This window comes from Pterocles gutturalis, unplaced genomic scaffold (genome assembly GCF_000699245.1).
Source record: "Pterocles gutturalis isolate BGI_N339 unplaced genomic scaffold, ASM69924v1 scaffold2210, whole genome shotgun sequence".
In the NCBI taxonomy this organism is placed as follows: Eukaryota; Metazoa; Chordata; class Aves; order Pterocliformes; family Pteroclidae; genus Pterocles; species Pterocles gutturalis.
This window is the reverse complement of record NW_010137951.1, coordinates 49,682-67,833: the sequence shown is the minus strand read 5'-3', so window position 1 is coordinate 67,833 and position 18,152 is coordinate 49,682. Positions and strand designations below refer to the sequence as shown.

Genomic DNA, 18,152 nt, shown 5'->3' with positions numbered 1-18,152 from the left:
TCAAAACAGAGACAAAGGAGACACAACTGCTTTTAATAAATACACTGGTTTAAGAACGGGTTTTGTGACTTGGTGCTTGCAGGGGGATTAGAGCCCATGGCTCTGGTGGGCTTTTCCAGTCCTGTGTTCTGCATTGACCGATGAGAGCCCAGGAGAGAGAGAGGAGAACACAGACCTAGCAGGCAAGAACAAGCAGCACTTAGAGTCTGCCACCTTTGGAGTACATTTCCATCAGATATTTCCCAAAGGCATTTTAATATGTTCAGAGACATCTTTCCTGGCATTGGCTAATTGATGGTGGAGAGGGGTGAAAAGGGTGAAGAGGGAGTGATGAGGCCAAAAGGTTCATCTAAATTTTTATTCCTGTTGTTTGTCCACCAGTCTCCTTCCCACCATTTCCTGCTGTGATGAGGTGGGTCCGTCTGTCTGTCTGACATACATTCTTCTCACACAGCTCATTCACTTGTTCCCGCTGCCTGGTTTATTTTCAGGGAATGATTATTCAGTGAACTCCTATGTACATGCTTCTGGAAAAGTCTTGTGGTATAGATTATGACTCCGTTGGCAGCATTGTCAGGAAAAAAGTCGTACTTGGAGCTCACAGAAGATAATTGTAATACAAATCATGAATTCCAGCTCCATTGTATTTCCCATCCTAAAGGGGTATTTGCATTTGTGGCTTAAAGTGGTCCTTTCAAAAGGTAGAATCTGACAGACCCATGCGTGATGAGAGGAAGATTAGCCTCTCATTAAATAAGTGTATAATTTTTATTCATTATATGTTAGAGTTTTGTTTTTCCAGCTGAAAGACAGAAAGCATTTCAAGAACAGCAGCACCAATTCTCACAGCTTTGCTGCATACAAGCATTCAGAAACCATGAATAAAGGGACCTGGAGAAATAGCAAGGATGACTCAAAAATCATTAATTTCTTAAATAAATAATATCTTCAATTTTTTTTTAATTTCCATTGGGTTTTGGAGGCTTACAGAGTTCATGTTTTTTGGCTATTTCCTGGGATCAAAAGATTTAGAAATTTGGTTTTCCTAAGCTCCAATTTTTGGGTAGTCACACAACTTCTAAAAGGAAAATTTAAGAGACAATTCCAAATGCCATCAGAACTGATGGACCAAAAGGCACTCACACAGCTCAAGGCACGTGGGCCTTCAGCTTCAGTGCTGTCTGTAGCCTAGGACCATGTATCCTAACTTCAGTACTTGTGAAGAGCCGTTGTGGAAGCTCCCCTTGGAGCCGCACAGCAGCAGCATCCTCCCAGCTGGGCCCTCTCCATCCTTTTCTCTCAGAGAGCAATCCCAGTACTGGAGGCAGGTGGGGAGCAGGGTGCCTCCCCAGGGGAAGATGTCTCAGGATAGAGACATGTGAAATAGGGTGTGTAATGTCTAGTTCTGCATGCATGTGCATACCAAGCACACACAGTCCCAGCCCTCCCTCTGTTCACATCCATAAGATCCATTCACCCTTCTACCTGTAAAGGATTTATGGATTCCTTACTTCCCCCTTGAAATGTTTGTAAAGGTTGTAGTGAAATGTGCTGTTACAGGAGTGCAGCCTGGTGTCTGCCAAAGCCTTCCTTCCTTGTACATATGGGAAGATACACAAAAAACTAAAGCATAAAATCCACGGAGGAATGTATGTGATTTGATTAGACAGTAGTAATTCTTCATCTCTAGTGCCTAAGCCGTGACATGGACCAGCCTGTTATTCTGATTGCATTTTGTGTCATGGGGCAGGGGGAGAAAAAACTTATGGGTAGTGATAATTGGTGAGGAGTTTCAGGAGCAAGACTGGGAGAGTGGAGAGCCTTGTCAGGGCACAATCAGTGAGTAGGGGAGAGCCGAAAGAGACATGGAGACTGGGGAGCTCCAGCCACACAAGAGACCCAGTGCCCTGCAAGCCACCTGTGGCTCCAGTGCCCCGAGGCAACCCACCTTCCCCCCGCCCATGTGGGTGAAAGGGGCTGGTCAGACTTAACACCGAACTCGTGCTTAGGATCCTGATATGGGTATTCTGCAGTGCCTTATGTAAAGCTGCGTACTGTAGTGGTAGAACAGTGTTGTGATTTACGTGATGAAACAACCTCCAAAAAAGCCAGTGTATGTGTTATAGCATATGGTGTGTCGCACTGAGGAAAGCGCAAAGGTTCCCTGGCAGTGCAAAAACCACCTCTGCTATTTTTGTGTATATGCCGTATATGTGCAAATTAGGGAATATATGCAAATATTCACACAGAAGCCCAATATAACTTTGTGTCTCATATTAAGCAATAGAATCATAGAATCGTTAAGGTTGGAAAAGACCTCAAGGATCATCAAGTCCAACCCAACACCACCTAACTCACTAAAACATGTCCCTAAGCCCCACATCTACAAGTTTCTTGAACACCTCCAGGGATGCCAACTCCACCACTTCATGGGCAGCCTGTTCCAATGGCTGATCACTCTTTCAGTGAAGAAATTTTTTCTAGTATCTAGCCTAAACCTCCCCTGGTGCAACTTGAGGCCGTTCCCTCTTGTCCTATCACTTGTTACTTTAGAGAAGAGGCCAATAACCAACCTGAGTAGCTTTTAGTTAGGTTATGTACAGATGAGGGCTTAGAAAGTTTGGTAGCTCAAAAACCCACTGATGTGCTTGTCACTTCATGGGTGCAATAAGCCTGCTTGCTCAAAAAAAAAAAAAAAAAAAAAAAAATCCTCAGCTGCCATGCCTCTAGAACACAAATCCAAAAACCTATCTTGCATCCCTGTTCCTGCATTCCTGTGCCACAATGAAGATGAACTGACCCTCAGCATCTGCTCAAGGAGAAAATTGGGATGCTTTCCTGGGGTGCCCCTTGACATGCAGGGATATGTTTAATAAGGACATCTGCCAGATGCCAAACTTATCACAGGACAGCTGAGGCTGAAAGGCACACCTGGACATCTCATAATCCAATATCCTTCTCTGAGCAAGGTCACCTAGAGCAGGTTGCCCAAGTCCATGGCCAATAAAGGTTTTAGTGTCTCCAGGGATGGAGACTCCACAGCCTCTCTGGGCAACGTGTTCCAGTGTTTGACCATCATTACAATAAAAAGGATGTTTTCTTGTGTTTACAAGGAATTTAGTGTATTTCATTTTGTGCTCATTGCCCCTTGTCCTTTCCCTGGGCACCACTGAGAAGGGTATGGCTCCATCTTCTTTATTACCTCCTATCAGGTTTTTACAAATGCTGACAAATCTCCCCCTTATGTATCAATCATCAATGGCAGATGCACAAGACGAGGAAATGAAGACAAGTCAGTAGCCTGGACAAAGCAATGCAAGGATTACAGTAGATTTCAGACAGAATACGAGTTAAAAAATAGTCATGTTGCTGCATATATGACAAATCCATACTGGAACATAGAGACAGCAGTATTATATGTAAGGTGAGTGGCCTTACACATTACTCAGCAATGGTCAGGTCTCTGCTGAATAATAATAGTGAGTTTGGGTAATTACAACTCAAGAAAGTTGTGGACCTGTCAGAGAGCATCTCAGAGTCATGTCAGAGTTGTGGACCTGTCAGAGCATCAGCAACGATACTGATCACTGTGCTGAAACACATCACCTACAAGAACAGGATTTTTTTTTGTCTAGGGAAAAAAAGGAAGAAGGAAGGCTAAGTCTTCGAGCAGTAAGTCTTCAGGTTTTGCAGGAGGAGTAACGGACAAAAAAGTTACAGTCTTAAAAAGTAAGGGGAGAGATTTAGGTTGGACATCAAGAAAGCTTTCCAAGGTTTTTAAGGCACAGATTGCCTGAGGAGGTTCTTCATCTGTGGAAGATACAAGAAGGTTATGTAGTATCTGCACACAACAACAGAGGTAGAGCTGATCCTGCCTTAGGAAAGAAAGACAGGCTAAAAACACTGATGGGAGAAACTGAGAGTAGATTAATACTTAGTCCAAATTATCTGGAGAGATTTCCGAATCTGAATACCCGAAATAGGCATTTTTAACAGAACTATCCTCAAAACATCTGTAGGCATCCTCCCAAATCTAGGCCTCGCAGAGGTACAAAATATTCTCCTCCCACAGCCTGTATTACGTTATTTTTCAAGACAGATTGTGTCACATTTGTCACACGTGGTTCACTCTTGCCCTAAATGTTTTTGCAGCCACTGGCACCATTGCAAAGCAAGTATAAAACACCATCAGGCTCATGCAATGCCAGCTTCTATTTAATAAGTCCTAATGCAAACAACTCCACAAGGCGACTGGGAGCTGGGCTCTCCTGTTTTATGCAGTTACCTGTCATTCTATCTGCACAGGCTGCTTTCAAAGACCTCTTTGTCTGCAAGGTAAACTCAGGCTGGAGATGATCTCAGACTTGAAAGCCCAGCCAAGGGAAGTCATCAAGCTACAAAACCCACAAAGTTAAAAATACAGGGAGCGCTGGAAAATCAACAGGAAACAATTTCTGCTGACTGAAGTTTTCAGTCTTTTTCCAAACTCCAGCTAGCAGCAGCTTGTCGGATGGGACAAAGCAGCTGCATGAAAGCAGCAATGGTCCTTAACTTAGTCCATTGAAGCAGGAGCAAATGCCAGGAAAAGATTAGGATTGTCCCTCAGCTGTGATTGTATATCTGGATGTTTTGGGGGCGAGGTAGTTGAGTCTTGGCAGACCCTGTTTCTACTCCTCCCCCCTCCTTACCAGGTTGTCCTGGACAATGGTTGCCAAAGGGGCTTTCTCCCTTTCTTCAGGTTCTTGACATCAGCAGGCCTGAAATTGGTCCTGGCAGTTTGGTATGAAGTACTTACTAGCTTGGGGGATTCCCAGGCCTGTTAGGATGTCAGGTGTCTGAACACAGCTTTGTTTGGTCTGACTGCCTCAGGGCAACGCCTGTCAGACAGACTTAGATTCTAAGTGCCAGCCATCAAATGAAGATTGCCCATTTTCACCGCCAGCAAAGCAGAATGTTGAGCTCTTTAATACAAAGCCATTATGGAAAAAAAAATGGAAGAAAAGCATAAAAAAATTAAATCACAGACCTAAAACTGCCCTCTCTTGCTCTGGTGTTCACATCAGATGATGCATCCCTCAGCTGCAGAAGCTGGAGGTCCAGCTCAGTAACACTCTGCTTTCAGAGTGACAGCTCTTGAGGCATACGCAGACACAGGGGTGGGAAAACCATCCTTTCATCTTCCCAGTCTTCAGAGCCTCTCCAGCCCACATGTAAGCTAGCAAGCAGGTATGGTCAACTTGCCTTGACCCATTAGGGAGCTCACTGGTGGTACCCAGAGCATCTGCTCTTGCTGAATTTGTTCAAGGACTCTCTCTTCCCTACTTCTATTGAAACTTCAGGAGCCTTTTAGAGGTACGTATTTTCTTATCTCTGATCCAATATGATGACTGAAGAAGCATGACTGTGGCCAAGACAGCACTGTGCAATCTAATAAGAAAAGCCCAGGAAGTCACCTGAACCACTGCCATTCCCTCTCTCTGTGTGTGTATGTCTGTGTGTGTGTGTATGTGTTTGAAGAAGGATTTATTTCTTGGCAACAGGAATTTTCCCCCTCCTTTCATTGTAACTGGGAGTTACAATGATGTAAGATCATGTAAGGGTGTTGCTTTGAAAAGTTTACACAGGGCCGCAGACATGAAAACTTATTACATCATCGGGTCACCAGTCCAGAGTCATTGCTTTAAAATTATGTGCATTTTAAAAAAAGAAAGTCGAAAGTGGTTTTTTCATTTTGTCGTCTGGCCTCTGAGCCTTTACAGGTGCACTAGTTCTTCACTGGAAATTTTTTTCCATGTGTTCGTGAGGACAAAACATGCTTTTTTGCTTTTTTGCTTTTTTTTTTTTTTTTTTTCTGTATGAAAGTTGTTCCTGGCACTATCTTTTGGTTCCAGCTAGTAGAAGTATCAGAAGAACATTAAACTGTACAAGATTCTCAATAAAGTCACAAGCATTAGCAACACCATCCAAGTGCTCTGGTAGCCACTGTTTAGAAGGTAATTTTACTGCTGCCCATTCTCCATCATACTAAGTCTGAAAGAAACACATTAACAAGAAGGGAAAAAAAAACCTGTCGTAAGGGAGAAATTTTCTATCTCAAATACTGAAAGCTGATTGCTTATATACACAGGTACTAATTTAATATAGAATTCTGAATCCATAAAGGTATGTTTGCATCATGCTGGACAGGGAGGACTTGCATGGCACAACAGTAGGCTATTCCAGTCCGGGATCTACTAATTCACTCATAAAGACTAGACTTAGGATTTGGAGCCCAAGACCAGGGCTGCTCAGCTAAACCTGCCATCCTCCTCCTGCTGAGGGTGGCCTGAGGCCATTGAGTCTCGCTGGCACTTCTGTCTGAGGGGCAGCAGAGCCAGTGACCATGCAGGAGGATTATCACACCTCTAGCCCAGTTAATCACTCCGATTTGTGTCTTAACCTTCTCTGACACACACTGCAGTCATAATCACCCCCATGCACATTGCCTTTTGCTCCCCATAGTTTAAATATTCCTCGCCAAGCTTTCCGGCCTTGTATGTCACACCTCTTTTAAAAGATAAAGTGTTTTAATAATTAGGTAGTACTGTTAATAACCTACCCAACTTTGCTAACTCTTTAATAGTTAAAATCTTAATAAGTAAACTGTATCAGGTGGGTTTCTCTGCTTATCACCTTCCGGCAGCATAATGAGGCTTTTTAGCTATGTAGGGAAGTTTAAATCTTTTGTGTTAGGTTTATAGCTGGCCAATGACACAACAGCCAACTTGGACATAATTCTAAATGGATGTTTCCAAGTGGAAACTTGGAATTTGAATTCAAATGACCTTACCTCTTTTTATTATCATTATTCTTTCCTGTATGCGTTTTTCAGTTTGCTCATTCGTAATTCCTTCAGTACTTATTACTGCAATAAACCTAATCCTGTATACTTGTACACCCCAAGTGTGGGAGCTGTAAATACTTCTGCAGTCTCTCCAGGGCAAATCAGCTGTAATTGGATCTCTCATTGCCTCACAGAAGAAAAAAAAAGAGAAAAAAAAAAGAAAAAGAAAAAATAAAGAGAAAGAATGAAAGGCATATTCCAGCCGAAGACAATTCTGTGTCTGTGTGTTTGTGTCTCTGCTGTCCTCAAGTAACATTCTGTCCTTTTGCTCTGCTCCAGGCTGAGTTCTCCGAGCTGAACCTGGCTGCTTACGTCATGGGCGGCTGCATGGTGGACATGCAGGTCATGAGGAATGGCACCAAGGTGGTAAGGTGAGGAACACCAGCTTTTCTTGAAAATTGGGCTTTCTGGAGCAATGCTGGGGCAAGCAGGATGACCGCAGGGTCTGACCAGCATCTGAACTAGGGCAACATAGTCCTGATGACTTCAAGGTTTTCTGGAAGTGGTGGAAAGACTGACCTGACCGGTGGTTTTATATCAGGTCTCAGTTGCACATTATGCTGTACAGTCATTGTTACCAGTCTAGACCCTTCATGAAACCACAAGTGCGTCCTTTTCAGGTTCGTTTTAGCCTCAAGTGTCCCAATAAAGGGACAATGAATCCTTTCCCATGATTTCTCTCTCTTTCTATGTCAACTAAGCTGCACTGTAAACAGTGGTTTGCATTTATTAGCCTACCTGTATCAGGTCCTGGATCCTGGTGGACAAAGCCTTTCCATGACTGTTATCATTGCAGCCTGATTTGCTCCTGAAATAACACTTTTTTTGCCAGAGATTCCCAGTACCCTGGCCTTGCCCTGTGGTATATCTCAGAGGTAATACCATATCTCTGTTTGATGGGGATTTCTACCCCTCATAGCATTACTTTGTAGCTGTGGTCATTGCAAGCAGACTCTTTTCCTGAGCAATGCTTCCCCAGTCACACACCCGATTCTCTTTCCAAAAGCATTCTTCCCCTTCTTTCTGATACCAGAGTGCTCTCAATTTGGAGTTAATGTTAGATGCATTCTTACTGGTGCTATATGAAGAGCAGTGTAAATTGTCATATCTGTGCATGATGGTAAAACATCTATGTTTACATAGCCCTGCTATTACCTCTCACCCTTTTATTCCCAAGCCTACATCTTTATAGGTTTCTGTCATTACAACTTCCAACTCTACATTTCATCTTTGATACAATAGCTTTTCTTTGTTTGTGTTGAAATCTCATTGCTATTCCCAATCCATTTTTCTAATCTCCCTACTTCTTTTTGTACAATCCCTTTGTGCTTTTCAGTCTAAATTGCATCTCTGAGTTTAATATTGTTCACACATTTAATCAATGCTTTTGTCTGTTTGCTTCTTGTTCAGAAACACATAGAGATACATAATATAGCATGTAGGAATATTTTCAAAAGGGATTATTAGAACAGTTGAAAAAAATGGTGATTCTGAGAGTCCTGGCCTCAGTTTAACTTTTCAAGATGTAATTTCCAGTCCAAACAGTGCAAAGCAAAGCTTGTCACTGTCAATTAGCTATGACTGTGGTCCATCAGTCCATTTCAGCTTTTGACATCTCTTAGTATGTCCACAGGTCTCCATTCGTTCTTTGGTACAATTTCATTAGTCTCTGCTAAAAACTTTAAAGGTTGAGTCTGTTATATCCATTTGCTTTCTCTCATCCCAGAAATGTCTGTTTCTCAGTGAAACAAAGCATATGTCCCATGAACCAGCCACTGGAGCATCCATCAGACAGTGTGACGTACTAATGCGCTCTTGTGTTCACTTGTTCATGACGCTGGAAAGTTTCCCAAGAACCATTTCCTAGGTTGATCACATCTTCATTTTCTTTCCTGTGCCTTTCCTCCCAAATCCATTCATACGTCTGGCAGAAAGATCTTGAGCTATTAAACTGAAACTGAAGACAAAATTTATTTCACAAGAGTGTCTGGGGCATGGTGTCCATATTTCTCCTAGCAGTAAATGCATAGGTATCAGAGCTAGCCTTTTTCATGGTTATTTACATATGAAAATGCATTGGTTTATGAATAGCATTAGTTCATTTTTTTGTTTTCTTCTGTGCATGTTAAGGACACATGCATTTGTGTTGTGGGAGGTGGATTTGGCAAATACATACTTGTCTGGATACCAAATTTATATAGTATGTGTTGTCCGTGGTTTATTATAGTCCTTACAAGCCCTAGCGTTTGTTTTACAGCCTGTGCTGATGTGCCCGTGCCTTGCCCAGCTCGGCAAGTTTGAGAGCCCAGGCCAGCCGACTCCCACAGCCACTCCTACCAATACTTTAGAAGTTAGAGAAATAAAAACCTTTCTTCTCTTTGGAAGGTGAATTACAGAGCATACTGGTACTGAGCAGTGAAATGTGCTACTGGAGAAAGAAACTATCATCTAACAAATCTAAAAAATTGCATGTGTGTTTTCTGTGCCACTTCCACCATGGTATGTGATGGCTCCATCAGCCTATTCAGCACATTTTCTTCAAAGTTAGAAGAAAATGAGTTGGTCGTGGAGTATCTCATGCAGTCTGTAGCAAGCACTTTCCTACTTCAGTGCTCTGCAAAACACATCCCCTGACTGAGGACAGTGCAGGGGCATGAGGTGGGCACCAGGAGCAGCCTTGGGCTCAGCCACAGCTGGCAGAGGAGAGTGTCCTATGCATTGGTCCTTGTTATACCAGCACTTATTTGAGTACAATTGGCACCAGAGCTTCCCCAGGGAAAAGTTAAATATGCGAAACAGGAGGTGGCACTTCTCTTCAACAGAGAAAAGGAGCCATTTTTGGGTACGATGGCTGCACTACTAAGCAGTGTGAAAAAACAAGTGTGGGCTGATGCCTGCTTTTAAAACACTTGGGTGGGTTCTTCACCTTCCTTCCAGATCATCCACAGCTTCCTTTTGCACGCACACACAGAGAGACACAGAAAGAATGAGCTGTCTGGAGTCTAATTTACCTCAGAAAGCTCTTGGGCTGTGTCACCTCTGCTGGGGTTAGATGTAAGGAATGGGCTTTTCATTTTCACCAGTCTTCATTTCTCTGAAGGGCCCTTCATACCAGTGTTTCCACAGTGCAAAGAGGCCATCAGTGCTAGCACTGCACCCACTCTGAGGTGCATTTGTGCTTTCAGGATATTATAAAAGTGTCTTAGTATAAATGAGAATTTGGGCTGTCTCTGCTTCTGACAACACTTAGACTCCCAAACTATGATCTCAGCCTCTGCATTAGATTAAACGCAGTTCTGTGTTTGCCTTTTGGGCTTTACAAGCCTTCAGCTATTAATTCCAGTAGATGTGGGAATAAGGCAGGGATATGTTGAAAATCTGGACAGCTTTCTTACATGGGGAGTACTAATGTCTTTGGGAGCATTTCAGACTTTTAAGGATATGAATTAATCATGCACCAGACTGCTCTCATCTCCTGTCTCCCTGTGGAGCTGGCTCTTTTGCCATTGGGGCTGATCATCCAGGGGAGAAAGCACATTTTTGGGTGTCTGCATGGGACCTACCACAGTGGCGGCCATACCACTTGCAGTGTGGTACACAGACTCACTGTAATACCACAGTACAACAACAACAGCTGATGGCCCAGGAGATGCCTGGGGTCTGAAATGGGGAGGACCCTGCGTGGAGCAATGGCCCTGGCAAGTGGGGAGGGGTGACAAAACCGACAGCAAAGCAAAGAGGAGCTGAGCGCGGTGGACAAAGCCTTGCTGTGGAGTAGGATCTCTAGCACAGAGTGGTGTTTAGTCCTACAGGCCTTGCCTGAATTTAGCTGGTCTGTATTAGAATGTGTGTGTCTCACACTGCTCGCCCTTGTCACTCACAGCTGTGGTGGGGTCAGTGAATGCTCTGATTCCTCCATACAAGCCCATTCATTCCTTTAATTGACCTACCTGTTGGTTACAGCTGATTCAGTGCTTCTACTATGCTCTGAGTTCTCATTGCAGGATGGCAGCCTGTAGAATCACCATCCCAAATAGACCAGGATCTGAAAGTGCTTCTTTTCCCAAAACGTATTTTTGCACTGCAAGCTGCAGTACAATCACAGCATGAGGAGCAAATCCTTTTACATTGTGGGAGTGGGGGAGAAACTGGCTAGCCCAGCAGCAGGTGTTTTCCTGCTGTTCAGAGCTTGCAGACCCCAGGAGACATACTCTGGCTAAAAAAGGTCTGCCTGCTCCAAGACGCAAGACTCTTTAAAGCCCAATGAGGATACTGTCCCTTTCCAACTGCACCTTTTCCCATTCCAGTGGGTTCAACCACCCCACAGGGCCATTGACAAGCTGCTCCCTGAAGAAGGTATGTGGGTTTTCTAGCCTACAGAGGCCATGCTTTCTCACCACACGCAGCTGCATGTTGCTATGAGATGGATATTTTCTTCTCTCTTGAGGACTATTCATTCACAAGAGTTGGTGGTTTCTTGCAGTGCTGCAGAGAGAATATCCAGGGAGGTTATGGGAGTAGCTACTGTCCTTGGACTCTGATGTAGGAAGTATTGGTAGGCAGTAGGTCACCTTCCAGCTTCTCATCTTCCAGGAAACTTGTGTCAGAGAGGAACCTTAGGCTCTGTCTAGTCCCTGTCTTTAAATTTAACTCTTCATCTAATTGGGGTCTTTTTTAGAATATCTTTTTCTGTCTTTTTGTTGCTTCCAAACCAAAATTCTTGAAATTTATCTGAAGATGCAGATGGGAGAAAAAAATAGGAGAAACTGATTGGGAGAGTTTAGGTTCCTAGAAGCCAGATGGAAAAATACATTGAGCACATAGTTCTCCTAAGATTCACAGATTGTGCTACACTGTATAGTACAATATGTGTTATATATTTAACACTGAGCAACATTTGGGCAATATTTTTCCATCAATGGCATGGTAATGTGTAAATGTAATGGAGAAGTGTGTGTAACTGCATGTAAGCTTTTGAAAGTGCACTTTAGACAAAACACCAACGTGCCAAATGACCACTTCCCTTACCTAAATACCCTGCAGAGATAATGGGCTGGGACAAGGTGGCAGATAGGGTAGACCCTGGCAAGCTGCAATTATACACAAAGCAATTTAAGACCTCCAGTAAACATTCATAAACTGAGAATTGGTTCCCACATGGGGGATAGCTTACCATCATCTTTCACCACTATCTCCCCCATCCCCCACCTGCCTGTCCTCCTCTTTTTTTGAGCATGAGCTTAAAAAGAGAAGAGAATTTGGGGTATGCTTATTTATGTATTTATTCTCAGTTGCTTCCAACTCAGCTCCTGCTGCTAAACAGCTGCCTGTAGACCTGCTTCTCTCTTCAGGGCTTACTGATCTCCCAGATGAATAATGTCCCCCTTCACCTCCCCAGCAGCTGGCGCCCAGCCGATGTGCAGGCAGGATGCTGACAGTTATTGGGAAAACATTTGGCATGCAGGCAGCTGGCAGAAAGCAAAAGTCACTCTGAGCAGACCAGGGTGGGGAGCATCTCAGAGACTAAACTGCTCCCTGGCCCTTTTCACATTTACAGTAATTCTTTCCAATAAGAAATGTGCAGCCAGAGCCTAGAGCACTCATTAATTAGTTAATCCTGGACTGAATGCAAGAATGATTAAAGACTGTTGTAGATTGTTTCAGTCTTGATCGGCTGCTTTATTTTTTTTTTCCAATCCTGCCTTAATTCATCTCCTTTCTACGTGTGTTTTTACTAAGGCTTCTTCCAAGGAATGGCAAACAGAGAAGTGAAGGGCTGAGCCATGCTGCACCTGCACTGTACTGGTTGAGGTGGATCTTCATTAATGGCCTCATATTGGGACAAAGTGCAGCCTCAACAAGGTCATGGGTGGCATGGGTGGCATTGGAGGGCAAGAAGTGACAGGTACGCCAGAGGGCAGAGCTGCCATTCAGAAGCACCTCAACAACTGGGGAAATGGGCCAACAGAAACCTCATGAAGTTCAATAAGGACAATCGCAGAGTCTTGCCATCGGGGAGGAATAAACCCAGTACTGCTGGAGGGCAGCTGAAGAGAAAACAGCTCTGCACAAAAGAACCTGTAGGAAGAAGCCAAATGGCTCACAGGGCGATATTAGCAAGTGTGTAGCTAATGAGACACTGTTCACATCTGGAGTACTGTGTCCAGCTGTGAGCTCCCCAGTACAGAAAAAGTATTCATAAACTGGAACAAGTTGAGTGAAAGGCCACCAGGCTCATTGAACTGGACCAAAGACACCCAAGGAGAAACAGAGATGGCTTTGTTCAGTCTGTAAGAGGAGGCTGAGGGGTATCCACCTACAGCCATCAGGCAACTAAGAGGAGGGTGTAAAGAAAATTAAGACAGACTCTTATTGAAGGTGTACAGTCAAAGGAAAAGAAACAACAGTCGCAAGTTGCAGCAGGTGAAATTCCAACTAGATACAAATTTTTAAAAAGCTTCCACAGTGAGGGTGGTCAAATACAGGAACAAGTGCCCGGAGAGGCTAGGAGATCTTCATCCTTGCGAAAATTCAGAATTTGTCTGGACAAGACCCTGATCAACCTAATGTCACTTTAAAATTAGCCCTGCAAGGAGCAGTGTGCTGAGCCAGATGATCTCCAGGGATCCTCTCTGACCTAAACTACTCTATGACTTTATTCTGTGATGTTGGAAAGTATTCAGATCACCTTCTGTAAGAGCTTTGGGTCACAAGCATTTTGTAGGCAAGCTGCTGTTGGCAGGTGTGGTGGTTACTTCTTTGAGAAATCATCTGGGTCCACATGTTTTTCCTTGTCAAGGCTGATCAGTTTACAAGTAAAACATATGGCAAACTTAGGAGACTGCCACAATACAGTTCAGAGAGTGTGTGACGTGTGATTTTATGGCTCATTGACCACTGGTCTGTTGCTGAGAAACAAATCAGAGCATCTTCCAGGGTGTCCTCATCTGCATATAGTGGTACTGGTCCCATTGCAACCATGATTCCTGGTTCCTGCTGCTTTTGCTACACTGATCTCCCTCACACTCTATTTTTTTTCCCCAGCCATTCTCTATTACAGTGTTCCAAAATACCCCCTGCTCCTCTCCTCCAGCCTGGTAAAGAGAGGTCATTCTTTATTCCATATTGCTTTCTTGTTTCTCTAACACCAGCTCTGCATTACCTTATTCATATAAGTAATCATGTTCATTCTTTCTTTGAAGAACTTTTTATTAGTTAGGGTTTACTTCTTTTTATTAACAGGGTTTACTTCTTTCTGTGGAAAACAGGACATGAGGTTTTGACTGAGATTATATTTTTTTCTTAGCAAATTTACCATTTTACTATTACATTCAACATAACATTAGATCTAATATTCTGAGGGGTGAAAATGTCATAGATTTATTACTTTTCAGTAATGTAATAACAATACTATTTAACACCCAAGTAATGCACAAAAATAACTTGTTCCTAATTGTAAATGCCATTTTCTGTTAGCTCTACGACAACTGAAGCACTGCATATTTGGAGTGACTATTGCATTTCTCAGGTAGTTGCAGCCACTTATGGCTTGGACTTGTGTCTCAGAAAATTGCTTAAAGGCTCCATCAAGTGCCAGTAATGCAAAGCTTGTTGTATTATATTGCTTAATTATGCACTTTTCTTCCCCTCTGTGTCATGCCAAGCAGATAGGAAAGGCTCTGGAAGAGAACTTTTACTCAGAATATGTTGATCACTGGGAAGTGTCAGAAAACTGAATAAAGCCTCCTTGAATAAGGGAGGGTAGACAGAACCTGAAGTGAGAATGAGCTTCTTCAGTGCACAAGGAAGATTTTTTTCTATCAACATGAAGGGCCAAGTGCCTTGTAAGACTAGCACTCTTTAAGAAAGAGAGCAGGAGAGCCCATCCCTCTTCCACAGCACAAGCAAGAAGCTCTCTAAACCCACCATGGTGCTAACGTATAAAGCAGGTCTATCCTTTGGCTGCAGGTCATTATCCACAATGAGAGGTGGAAGGGATCACTAAAAGGTATTTTGACAACATAATCTATTCTTGTCTATTCATGCCCATGAAGCTTTTTGTGCTTCAGTGAGAAAAGCTGAAGGACGAGAAAGCAAGGCAGAGTTATGGCTATATGCAGCAAAAAGAAATAGGAAATCTCTTTAGGGCATGAAACCTCCCAGCAGGATTTGCTGTCATCATCTTCTCTACCCCAAAGCAGTCTGGGGACCTGCTTTCTGCAGAGAAGTGTTATCGACAATCTTTTCAGAGCTGGTTCTCGTCTCCTAATTAGAGAAGTTAGACACATGGTTACCAGAATAGCTACTGCTGCTCCTGAGGTATTTGACTTCCATATTTAATATCAGGAATCTCTTAAAGTTGTTTTATATTCCCTCATTTCTGACAAAACTGTTTCCAAGACACCTAATGCTGTCAAAGATTTCAGAGTAGATGGGTCCAACCTAAGAAATTATATTCTACAGTCAGATCTCTTCCTATTAGGCATTTTGGGTCCAGGCTTTATACTTAGGTTTGTCTCTAAAATCTAGTTTTACCACAAAGAAAGAAAGAGACTGCTAAAATGCATTGGAACAACTTGTAAAAGAGTTAGTCAAATGCAAACAAGCATCCTGCACCATACTGTCAGAATCCAGGCTCAGGACTGGCAGCTTCCTAGCCAGACACTTGTCATCACCTGGGGGTGATTGACTCTGGTAATCACTGGCCAATCTCAGTTGCCAGGAGGACAGATAGGCTGAGCAGCTTCCAGGTGCCTTGGCTAGCATCGGGGACAAGGAGGCAACTAGTACAAAGCAAGGAACAGCCACACGGACCTCTGGGGGGCTGCTTCGCTTGGGGTCGGCTGGTTCAGTCTGCACCAGTCAGAGCACTGAAAGTGTCCCGTGTGTGGCAGAGGCCATTGCCTGTGGCAAGATGATCTGAAAGGAAAGCACCTTTCCGTTTCAGAGGAAAATTAAATCCTACCAGCTATTTCAATCTGTAAATGAAACTTTTCCAGTCTCCTCGGTTTTTTTATTTTTTTTTTAAACAGAGGATTCTTGCATCTCTATGCCACTCTGGGAACATGTTACATGCATCTTAGTGGCCTTTATTTTGCCAGGAAATGCTAGGAGACAAACTCTAAATGAGAACTGAGCTCTTGGGGTCTGAGAAAGGGCTTCTGTAAAAGGGTTGTGGCCAAAGATGGGCTCCAGCTTTCTCCTGGAAGCTTCATCTGTCTGGCTATCATGCTAAGGAAGATTCACACCTTCAGGTATGTGTCTGCCATGCATCCCAGGAAAGGCACTGCACTAACATGCAGAGCACAGCTTATTACCAATGTGTTTTAAATACATGGTCTACTTTTAGTTCCATTTACCTATACCATCTCCCTGTCCTTTAGATGTTTGAGTGGGCTCTCCTGTATTCTTTCTGTGACAAAACCCATTCCCAAGACCTGTCTTTAGAAGGGGTCTAGGTATAGTTTTGTTCGAGACCATTTGTGGTCATCTGAGTGCTGGCTCGACAGATCTAGTGAAGAGGAAAGGTGTGTGCTCCTGCCATTGCTCTCCTAGTCCTGCCAGACTCAGGTGCTTAGGACCACAGCACAGGTTTTGGCAATGGTGTTTCAAATGTGGGACTTCTGCCTAACCTGTCTGTCTGTCAAGGATCTGAACTCTTTATCATGGGAGATGTTACTGGGTCAGGTTGAGCTAGCAAAGAAAACAGATATGTGACTAGCTATTCCAAATCCAAGGCTCAGTATATTAGCTTAAGCTTTACAAGCTCTGAGACTGAGAGGTAGCTTGCAAAAGTATCTTCTACCAAAAAAGCAAGAATTCTCGTGTGAAGCGATTAAGCACTTTCCCCCCCAGATCACTGGTAACCCCAGTTATTCAGTTTTCACACCACCACTCTTATATGACTATTCATTTCCCTTTTACTGGTTGCTATCCTTCCTAGCCCCTCTCCTCACATTTTGCCACTGGTCTCTGCTTCTCCGTGAGAAACATCTCGTGGACTCCAGGGCTCTCCAGCTGATGTTTATTCACAGCTACTCCCAGGCCCTGCACTCCTCTGCCTTGTTCTCAGTATCCATGGGAACATCCTCATTGTCCCATGGTTCAAAACAGGGATTCAGTGTCCACCTTCTCTTTAGCTAGATTCACTCCTCATCTGCCACGTGAGAGAGTACTCTGCTTTCCTACATGATTCAGAGTTTGAGAATAGGCTTTTCTACGTTAATTCTGTATTCTTGTGTCCATCTTCGAAGTTGAAAAACTCTTCTTTTGCCAGGATCTGAAAAGATGAGTTTTTTTTCTAAACTTTTGGCTGGCAGAAGTAAAGCCACTGAGGGCAGTTTCCCAGCCACTGCGTGTCCTCCCCTCCCCGCCAGCCACACTTATTTACATGCTTCATCCCCACCACAGCACCACAGCACCACATCCCCACCCTGGGGACACTGGGGGATACGTTCAAGAGCAAACATTGCTGCTTCCTCTGGGGAGACCAGGACAATGATCTGAATCATTACCATGCAGCCCCAGTAAGTGCTGCTCCCTAAGTCAAGTCTGGGGAAAGGCTTGGGCTGTAAGAGGGGCTATTTTCTTCTTCTTGTGCTCAGAAAGCTGAATGAAGGAGGGACATGCCTGAAGCTCCTGCCCCTCCAGGCAACACAACTGTTTAGTAACTCAGTGCAAACATTGAGTCCTGGTCCTAGGAAGCTGATTAATTCCTCCTGAGGACCTGTGCTCTGGTACCCCTTCGGGGTACTTTCTACATGGCAAGTCCAGCAGAATGGAACAGCTCAAGCTTTCTAAGATTTGTATTGGCTTACTGTTTCTCAGCAGGGGGTCACCACTCGCCTCACCCCCATTGACACCAGGGAGGTCCATAAATCAGCTGCACAGTGATAGCGCAGCCCTCCCAATGCTCATTATGCATCTCGCTGCTGGAAGAAAGCACCGCCTTTGGTGCCAAGAACATTAGGGAACATGCCTGGGTTTAAAAATACCCTGTGGGAGGGAGTCATAATATTTCCAAAGCCTGGCTTCTTTCATCACAAAGGCAGAGCATGCTCTTCACCATGTCTTGGGTGATAACAAAAGCCCAAGGCCAACAAACAAAATGAACAGCTTTAAAACAACAAAGCTGCACTGGGTTTTGCATACAGTATTGTTGCCACAATCTGGCCCAGAGTCACCATCTTGGATTTCCCTGCCAGAATGATGGAAATATAAATAGGGGCTATAAACCCAAAGTATTTCCAGCTCATACATCCAAAGGATA

At 43.7% G+C, this 18,152-nt stretch overlaps 1 protein-coding gene across 1 annotated transcript in view; it reads left to right on the top strand.

The window, feature by feature from the left end:
- The window catches only part of LOC104468579 (synapsin-3-like), a 45,504-nt gene that overhangs the window by 18,336 nt on the left and 9,016 nt on the right, over positions 1-18,152 (top strand). Inside the window, exon 3 of the mRNA XM_010082767.1 lies at positions 7,163-7,254. Coding sequence (XP_010081069.1) covers positions 7,163-7,254 — 92 coding nt within the window. The remainder of the gene's footprint in view (positions 1-7,162; positions 7,255-18,152) is intronic.